Source organism: Henckelia pumila, chromosome 4, assembly GCF_033568475.1.
Source record: "Henckelia pumila isolate YLH828 chromosome 4, ASM3356847v2, whole genome shotgun sequence".
In the NCBI taxonomy this organism is placed as follows: domain Eukaryota; kingdom Viridiplantae; phylum Streptophyta; class Magnoliopsida; order Lamiales; family Gesneriaceae; genus Henckelia; species Henckelia pumila.
In genome coordinates this window covers 15878142-15888288 of record NC_133123.1, presented here as the reverse complement: position 1 = coordinate 15888288, position 10147 = coordinate 15878142, and the positions used below count along the sequence as shown (strand labels likewise).

The 10147-nt window shown below is 34.8% G+C and overlaps 1 protein-coding gene across 1 annotated transcript; it reads left to right on the top strand.

Moving 5' to 3' along the window:
• Positions 1-2446: 2446 nt before the first annotated feature.
• Positions 2447-9725, top strand: LOC140864454 (protein STICHEL-like). The gene is made up of 6 exons (XM_073268646.1): positions 2447-5215; positions 5466-5673; positions 6353-6916; positions 7353-8046; positions 9232-9313; positions 9389-9725. The coding sequence occupies exons 1-6, from the start codon at positions 2999-3001 to the stop codon at positions 9491-9493; spliced, it is 3870 nt and encodes a 1289-aa protein (XP_073124747.1). The 5' UTR covers positions 2447-2998; the 3' UTR covers positions 9494-9725.
• Positions 9726-10147: the final 422 nt, after the last annotated feature.

Sequence of the window (10147 nt, the reverse complement as noted above, 5' to 3'; positions counted from 1 at the left end):
TAATTGATTAATTAACATTTTTTTGGAACAGACACATCAAATGTGCTAATTGCTATGATCCACTAGTTATTATCATCTTACAGAAACCTCTTAAAAAATTACAAGAGTAAAATTAATAATAAAATATTCATCTTTTTCGCTCACTCTTAAATTATTTATTATTAGAATAATTAAGAGGAATTTCGATATTGGCCGTTGCATGGATTAGCTGCTAAATTCTTGTTTAATAATTCGGAAATGCCTCATATAATTGTCAAGTTAGCATTAAATGTACCTATTTCAAAATTTTAAGTTTCAAATTAATTATGTGATCTTTATTTTAGGTTAATGACGAGATTCAATATCTTTTATATCATCGTGTGTTTGACTCATCGAGGTTTAAAAACTATGTGATATGCATTTTCAATTTATCATTCAATTTTAAGCGATGTGTAATGAGAGAATAATTAATTTACCTTAAGTTTTGCATATTATTAGCGGAAGGTTCCTATCTCATGGCTATTATCTCATGGGGTAGGTGGAAGCATGTGATTGTTGCAAATTATGTGGATACACATAATATGTGGGATGCACATGATTTGCACCAATCACAAAAGTCCACATTACCCATGGGATATCCCATTACCCCATGGGTAGGACTGAATTTTTCATTATTAGCTTAGTACATGATAGAATACCAGCTTTCAAGACGTCGAATTCGTATTTTGAAGGGAATAATAACGTAATCAGATTTTTTATCAATTAGTTTTCGATTAATTTTTAAATAGAAATTAGTTAATTATATAATTTTTTCTTTTATAGATGGATCTACCCTAAAACATATATATGATATTATTAACGCATACACCTTACCTTATCTGTGTATCGGACATTTATTGTGAGTAATATTTAACATAATTAATGGCCATTGGTCTCCAATGAATTTAAAATCTCACCTGGCATTTTTTTCATATATGTTTAATGACCTTTTTATAATTTTTTTTAAAAATGTCACAATACAAAAATTTCACCGTCACATTCTTTCATTTCTTGGTATGAATGAATTAACTTTGCAGGGTATATCCCAGCCAAAAATTAATAATAACAACAATGACAAAAAATACTCGGTAGGGTATCTATAATTGGGAAAAATATACATATCCAATTATATATATTCAAAATAATTTCATTAAAAAATTAAGCCTGTATTATATTTAAGAAAAAATTTGAGGTTTGCTGGACTGAATTTCCAAAATTGATAGCATTAAACTATCAATTATAAATTGACGGTTTAAATCCAACAAAAGGTGAAATCCATAGAACACAAAATCTATACTTTTAATGAGACATTAATATAAAATGATTATATTTTGGAAGTTGTAATATTTATAATAGTATCAGAAATAAAAATTATAAAATATTAAGTTTTAGTATCCAAAAATGTTAGAAAAATTCACTCGACACATAAAGAGACGATATTTTAAGTTCGAGAAATTCTAATAAACTTTGCCGAATTTTTTTTTACTCTTTTTCGTTCTAATTTCTAAACACAAAAACTCATATGATATATTCTCACGTGTCAATTTTTGTAAAATAGATATCTTATTTGACCCAACTTATGAAAAATATCATTTTTTTGCTAAATAAATATGAATTAGACTGACTAATCTAACGGATAAAATCTATAATTTTCTCAAATGGTCTCGCGAGAGGGATCATTCATTTCTTCGTTGTATTGCATCTAATAATAATAATAATAATAATAATAATAATGGAGTCGAGATCTAATAATTTTTCTTTTTTGAAATCGTCCTTGGTCCCATCTAATAGATAAATTATCGGATTACTATTGAATGAATACTTTGAAATATAATTTTCTCGAAACTGGGATGTGATATAAGCTAAAATATAGCACTGTTCTGTTCACCATATTATTAATATATATATAATTCATCTTATCTCATCGCATGTTTTTCTCATCATATTATTTATCCATATATTAACTATTTATTTTACATCAATCGAATCATTAATTATTTATAATACATCAATCAAATCATTGAATTTAAATTACTATATTATCTCTTATAAATAATATAATTTTTATTTTATTTATTGTTAAAAAAACAAAATAATCATTTAACATTTTTATATAAAATTTAATCAATCAAATCAAATCAACTATAATCTATCAATCAAATTCAATACTATTTTAACAATCATTTTTTATTACATTATATTACTTATGTATGTATTACTTATACCACGACTCAAACCAAACGATGCCTACTAATAAAATTTTTAAAGTCCCAGTACATTTTGAACAATCATTGGATTTTTGAAATGGAATCTTGAAAAGACTTGTTTGTTCAAAAAAATAATAATAAAAAAATCATCAGTGGATGATCACTAAAATATGAGCAGAAACTTGTAAGAAAATGGAAACTGAAACAAATCAAGAACTAAATCTCAGACAAAATCAAGATTAAAAGCGAAAATCCCCACTTATTACAAGAAGAATTTTTGGAGCCCCAAAACTCAATTCATTCTTGGGCGGGCCACTTCCCCTTCAGAGAGAGGGAAAACCTGTTACCATTTTTACTCCTTTTTCTTCCGAACCGAAAAAAGATTCAATCTTTCACACAGAACACGGAAAAATCATTCATCCCTTCATTCTGGCAGCTGTTATGGAGTGATTCATTCCCTTTCCGTACTGAGCCCTACACTATTTTTCCTCCACAGAAACGCTACTTGGCTAGTTTCCACACTACTGGCTGTGTAGGCTTGATTTCTGCCCCATCCCTTATTATGGCTGTCTGTTGGAAAAAGTTCCATTATTGAAAGGGAAATTAAATTCTGTCGGATCTGTACTTCCCTCCTCTTAGTGCAAAACCAATAATTTTCTTTTGATTCCTCACTCACATATATGGCCAGAATGTGGGATTAAGGTAGCGTTTATGTTATTCTGCTGTATTTGTTGCTGCGGCTTTCTGGTGGAGTAGTGGCAGTAGTTTGTTCGATGGCATCTGTGGAAATGCGCGGTGGAAGTGTTGGCAGAGGTGGGATTGATCCTAGTAACCTTCATTTGAAGAAAGAGCTGACGCAAATCCGGAAGGCCGCAAGAAACTTAAGGGATCCCGGAACTTCCTCTTCGTGGCGGTCCCCGCTGAATTCTGCCCCAGCCCTCACCAAGCATCATTATGTGCATCATCAAAAGAATGGTCTGCTTGATTTCGTTGATGGTAAAGCCATTTCTTCTTTATCTGAGCAGTGTTTGCAACGGTCATTGAACGTAGAAAGCAATGGTAATAGTGGTAATGTTAATGTTACCAATGATAAGGGCAATGTGAATGTGAAAGAGAAACAGAAGATGGTGTTTTTGTATAATTGGAAGAGCCAGAAATCTGAGGGTGAAGTAAATCGGCAGATGGGTGTGGATGATATAGAGAACAGCAAGAATGTAGAGCTATATTTGAATCAAGAAAGTGTTGATATCGATAACATGAGTGATGGGAGGGATGATGGTGGGAATGATTCTAAGAGTGATGCTTATTCGAGTGATAGGTATGCTTCTGCTATCTTTAAGTGTAAAGATACGAGATTTTCTCCATCTATTAGGCGAACTATTAGGAAGAAGTCGAAGAGGAGCAATTATTCTAGTGCCAGCTTGTGGAATCATAATGAAAAATTGCGAAAACAGATGCCACTCACGAGAGGCACCAAAAATGTCGTGGAAGGTTCACCTAGTTTAGGAATGGGGAGGTATGATCTGGCGAGTTTGGTTGATCAGTCAGATGATACTGAAGATTACTGTAACTCCGAGGACTTGAGGAGGGTGTCAGCAATTTCTCCATTGCTAGCTAAGCTTAAAAGTAAAGGTTGGGCTCATTCACCGAAAACGTTGTTGAGGAGTCACAGGAAAGAGGATGACTCCATTTCATACAGTACACCTGCATTGTCGACGAGTTCTTATAATAAACATGGAATTACGAATCCTAGTATCATTGAGTCCTGGGATGCCACTACGGGATCCATTAACGATGCAGATGATGAAGTGGATGATCAATTGGATTTTCCTGGGAAACAAGGATGTGGAATTCCTTGTTATTGGTCAAGAAGGTCCACACCAAAGTCTAGAATTGGATGTGGGAGTTGCTCTCCGTCTCTTTCGGATACGTTAAGGAGGAAAGGGAGTAGCATCTTATGTGGAACCCGGACAATGTATCATAAAAGACATCATCGGTCAACCATGGGATCCATCAAGAGGAGAACAACTAGGACTGGTGCTGAAAGTGTTGCCTCCCTTCTTGCCAACAGTGGCAATGGACAAGGAGGATCATCTATGGGAAGTGGAAGTGGGAACAGCGATGACGAAATTTCCACAAATTTTGGGGAGCTTGATTTGGAGGCCTTGAGCAGGTTAGATGGAAGGAGGTGGTCATCGAGTTGTAGGAGTCAAGAAGGGTTAGAGTTAGAAGCTTTCAAGGGGGAAATGCACGAGGAAAGTTCTCCTGAAAATGTCCGTAGCCTGTGTCACAGGTATAGGCCAATGTTTTTTGACGAATTGGTTGGTCAAAATATAGTTGTCCAATCCCTCACTAGTGCAATTAATAGAGCAAGGATCGCTCCCGTTTATCTTTTCCAAGGTCCTCGTGGAACTGGAAAAACTTCAGCTGCAAGGATTTTTGCCACGGCTTTGAATTGCCTTGCCACTGATGAGGCTAAACCCTGCGGAGTCTGCAGGGAATGCTCAGATTCCATATCTGGCAAGAATAGGTATCTTAAAGAAGTTGATGGCTCTAATAAAAAGGGAATCAACAACATTAGAACTCTTTTGAAAAATCTCTCGGTGGTTCATTTATCAGCCTCGTCTCAATACAAGATTTTTATTATTGATGAATGTCACTTATTGCCCTCAAAGACATGGCTGACTTTTCTTCGACTCCTTGAGAAACTTCAGCCACGGGTAGTTTTCATCCTCATAACGACGGATATTGACAACATACCACGGACTATATTGTCACGTTGTCAGAAGCACCTTTTCAGCAAAATTAGCAATGGAGACATTATCACTCGGCTGAGGAAGATTGCCACTGATGAGAATTTGGATGTTGAATTGGAGGCACTAGATTTGATTGCTTCGAATGCAGATGGGTCGCTAAGAGATGCTGAAACCATGTTAGACCAGTTGAGTTTGTTTGGAAAAAGAATCTCTATTTCCTTGGTGAATGAGCTGGTAAGTTTGAGTGAACTTCTGTTCCTTATAGTTTCTCTCTGTTTATAATTTTTCTGTTACTATACAATTTTAGAATGCCCATTGAAACAAGTGTTAAAAAAAAATTTACCGAGTTGCATGTTTATAGGAAAGTTCATACAATTCTCGAGTTAACAACTTAAACAATGAAATGTAGCAATTTTTTTTCTTGTTCTCATGGTTTAAATTAAGCAAAGTACCTTATGTAAATGTGCTTCCCCGCGCCCTGTAGATTGGGGTCGTTTCTGATGAGAAACTGCTGGAGCTTTTGGAGTTAGCTATGTCATCAAACGCTACAGAAACAGTGATTAGAGCCAGAGAATTGATGGATTCAGGCGTTGATCCGATAGTATTAATGTCACAAATGGCAACTCTTATTGTTGATATCATTGCTGGAACCTACCCTACCGTTGATGCCAGGCACAATGATTCTTTCATTGGTGAGAGAAATTTTAAGAGCCTCTACTCTTCCATTTTTTCCACTTTTTATTTTGCATTATGTGTTGATTTACCAAATTTAATTGCAATTGATGGTTCATTTAGCTTCATAAGAATAGAGTAATACTTTTAAGGTGGATGATATACTAACATTATGAGATGAGTGTCATATCGGTGCTTCTTCAAGCAAAAAAGGTAAAGGACAGTAAAAAATTGAATCTTTTGTAGAGCTCAAACTGTTTGCGAGGTTAATGCCAAAAATTTTCCCCAGCTCAGAATGAAAACATGTTTATTCTCTGAGTACCATGTAAGAAATTGATTACATATTTCTTTATTGGAGCAAAATAAATGTGTTAGCAACATGTTACCAAGATAAAAGGCTGTCTACATTTTGCGTTTTTGTCTGGATGTATTCTTGTTGGAGAGCAGCTGCCACTAATATTTTATATGGCTACCTAAGTGTTACATCCATCGAGATGTAATATGTATATGTCTTTGTGCTGTTCCTACATGCTATATCCTTTGGCATCTCTACTATTCACCTATGCTCTTGAGTACGTGGAGTGTGCCGTATACAAATCGTGTTTAAGCTGGATAATTATTTCGTGATCAAAGATCATGATCTCAACTTTTGTTTATATTATAATGTGTTGCAAGTAATGTCTGATTGATTTTTTTCAGTGTCTGAAAGAGAAGTGGACAGATTAAAGCGTGCACTGACTCTCCTCTCTGAAGCAGAAAAGCATCTAAGACTGTCAAGTGAAAGATCAACTTGGTTCACCGCTACTCTGTTACAGTTAGGTTCTTTGCCTTCTCCTGATCAAAGTCAGTCAGGAAGTAGTCGACGACAAAGCTCCAAGGCAACTGAAGAAGACCGAATGAGCATCCTTAAAGAAGCTGCTGCCCAGAAGCAGAGAACCGATGGCCAGTTTCTACCAAAATTGGCTTCTCCCTCATCCTTTGTGATAACTGCTACTAACCGCAATTCAACTAACAAGGAGAATCCCATTTCACTAACATGTGCTGCCAGTTTCGATTCCAATACCAATCAAAACCAGTTTTTGAGTGGCGAAGGATTGAGATACTCGCATGATGACTTTAGAAGTGCGAAATCTAGTTCAAGAAGCATGGACTCAAAAATGTTGATTGATATATGGCTCCAATGCATTGAGAAGTGTCACTCCAAGACATTGAGACAACTCCTCCATTCTCATGGGAAGCTCGTATCAATATCCGAATTTAAAGGTAAAAGTGTGACCGTTGCAAATAACTTGCCATATATTCAAAACCAATGTTATTTTGTCTCATTTTGCTTTTCACCTGCTAGAGGATAACGATTGCCTTTGTTCTCCTGAGTCACTGCATATGTAGCACAGTAATTCAGAACGTGGTATTTGGGTTTTATGGTTTAAAAGCTTTTGTATTATTATCCCTAGTTATAGCATTTGGTACAAGGCGGTGCTCGGTTCGACAATTTGTTTATGAGTAAACCTTTTAAAGGGAGCACTAGTATAATGTGTATACACATCTGCATGCATTCGATCTACACACTGCACTTGATTTAATCTTAAGACAATGCTGTGAACTTTATGACAATGTTTCAGTTTTTATTGGTGGATATTAATATATAAAAGTGAACATTTTCTTCAATCGTCCCCAACCTTAAAACTACTATGTGCAGGTGGTTTTGTTGCTCACATTGCATTTGGAGATAGTAATATCAAAACCAGAGCAGAAGGTTTTCTTAGCAGCATCACGAACTCTTTTGAAATTGTTTTACGCCACAATGTGGAGGTTAAAATTATCCTGGTACCAGATTCTTCAAGTGAAAAGCAGATGGACAAAAACATAGCAATAAACCTGGAAAACAAATCCACACGCTCAAATATAACAGGAGGAAATTCCGATCTTGATTTACGCCATGTCCCATTGAAGGTATCAAGAGGAAACTTTAATGTGTCTGAAGGTCATCAAATAGAAACTTCCGAAAACACTAGCGCCTCAAAGGAGAGAAAGAAGGATATTCCTGGTCGGAGAATCGAATCCATTATTCACGAGCAGAGACTGGAAACTGCTTGGTTGCAAGCAATGGAGAAAGGAACCCCTGGATCAATGAGTTGTTTGAAACCTGAAAGGAATCAAATTTTGCCACAGGATGGAATGTATAATCCGAATGACATGGAGCTGATGAATTCTCGGGATGTGGTGCCAATGAAGCACTGGGAAGATGAGTTAAATCACGAAATCAAAGCTCTAAAAAAGGATGAAATGCAACAACAAAAGGAACATGTTGTCAAGGGGATCAGTCATTGCCCCATCTCTCCAAGCTTGTTGCATAATAGCAGTTTTGCCAGAGATTTCAACAAAGATAACATGTGAGTTACCAGCTTAATGATTCCATGTTTTATTTATGTTTATAATCATTTGTGTTTTTAGCTTGTTATCTCTGATGATTTTTATGCTTTGACATGCAAAATAGTGCCACTTGAAATCTTGAAATTTGGTTCTCTGTATATAAATTCAAATTTGGAGCATGGACTTGGTCGGTTATCAATAATTCAATATAGGCATAAGAAAAGTTCAAATCTGGTTTGATTGAAGGATGTAGTTTTTTTAGCAGCCGAAGATTATGAATAACTCGCTTTTTATAACAAACTAACAGTGGACTTTGCTTTGTTTTTATGTTATGCGTCAAAGTTCTACCATTATTTAGAAATAATATTTTAAGCAATGCCAAATAAACTAAACTCTGCTTCCATCCAATTTTTCTTCACTCATTGCTACTTGTAGTCTATTATAATCCTTGGACTATTTTTTGAATAATGTGAAATCTGTCAAGTTAATCACATCAAAGCCAATATTATGTTATTGCTATGAATATTTTATTGTGACGAGTGTTTATCTTTATAATATTTTCCAACCTTTACAAATGGATGGTAATAACCAATAATTCTAAAGTAAAAAAAGATGGGGGTCAATCAGAGGTTTTGTTTCTTAGGCATTTGGCCATGGATGGACTGAACAACGTAGTTTTGAGTTACTTTTGTGAAGAAAATCGATAACGAAACTCCAACATAATCTCACGAGGCTGCCCATGAATAAATAAACAAAATAGAACCAGTTTTTTGTACCGGCTATATGGTTTTTCAAACAAATGTTAAAAAGGAGAGCTAGTCAGATTGTCTCTTTGTGCCAAACACTATAGCTAGAAGTTTCAACTTAAAATCTTTAAACGTTTCATGACTTCGCCAGATTGTAGTTTCAATTCTTGCTTTCAGATAATATTTATTTGTTTATGGTGGAGAATTTCTCCCGCAATATGGTTGGGTTCTTGAGTAATTAAAAGTGATCATATATAGTGACGATGATTCTGTGACAAACACTAGTACGGAATAAATCTTTTCTTAGTTTCAATTTTCTCTAGAGATGTTTCATTTAGATTCCTTCTTCCTGGTTGTTTTTCCCCGAACATTGGCTTCTTGATCTAAAATTTTAGTATGCAACATGCCACATGGGTTAAAAATTCCCGAGTCAACTCTTGTTTCTTGCATCCGTTTTAGGGGATATGAATCAGGATCAGGAGCAGGTGGTTGCACTGCTTTGTTTTGTTGGAACAACACCAGAACTCATAGAAGGGGAAAGGTAAGTTGTCGCTTTTCTTTCCATTTTTTGATGCCAAAATCAAATCTTTACCACCCTTTTGTGTTCCAAAATCAGGGTCCAAAGGGTACACCTATTAATGCACGCCAAAATGGACGTTTTTCGTGGTTTGGAGTTTGTGCAAAATCAAGAAGGACTTCGGATAACAGATACGGTAGATGATACAGAAGGGCGCCACCTCAAGTTTCGACTTCATTATTTTGCCATAAGCCGCTCAAGTTAGCTTATCCTGGTTTTACTTTTTTTATTTGATTATTACAACGTTGAAGGAAATGTGATTTACATTTGGACCTCTGCATATTTGCAAGTCCTGAGCCAATTTTAAATGGGAAGACTTTTTCTTTGAGCTATTATTAGTTAATTTGCACACTAGTTTGGGCATGTTGGAGGGAGGCATGGAGCTAATGAAAAGGTCGTTATAGATTTTATATTTTTTAAAAATATATTGGATTTTAATTCGAACCTTTGTGTCTGTCAAGTTATTCATATGATTTCTTGAAGACATTTAAAATTCTTCGAGCTTGCGTAATATCGAGGAAAATTTAATTTGGTTGCATTCAGTAATTTGTTAAAAATTAAATTAAAACCTGTAAAAGTGTGAAATAAACTAATTAATACTTTTAATTTGGTTCTGTCAAAAAAAAAATACTTTTAATTTGGTGGATAAATATTCCAAAAACTAAAATAATTACAATGAGTGGATAATTAAAACCCGTGTAAAAAATATCATGGCATGAAATGAATGAATTATGTAAATTAAATAATTTAGTCGTATTTAAAAATAATTATATACAAAGATGCAGATATATCTTAGAT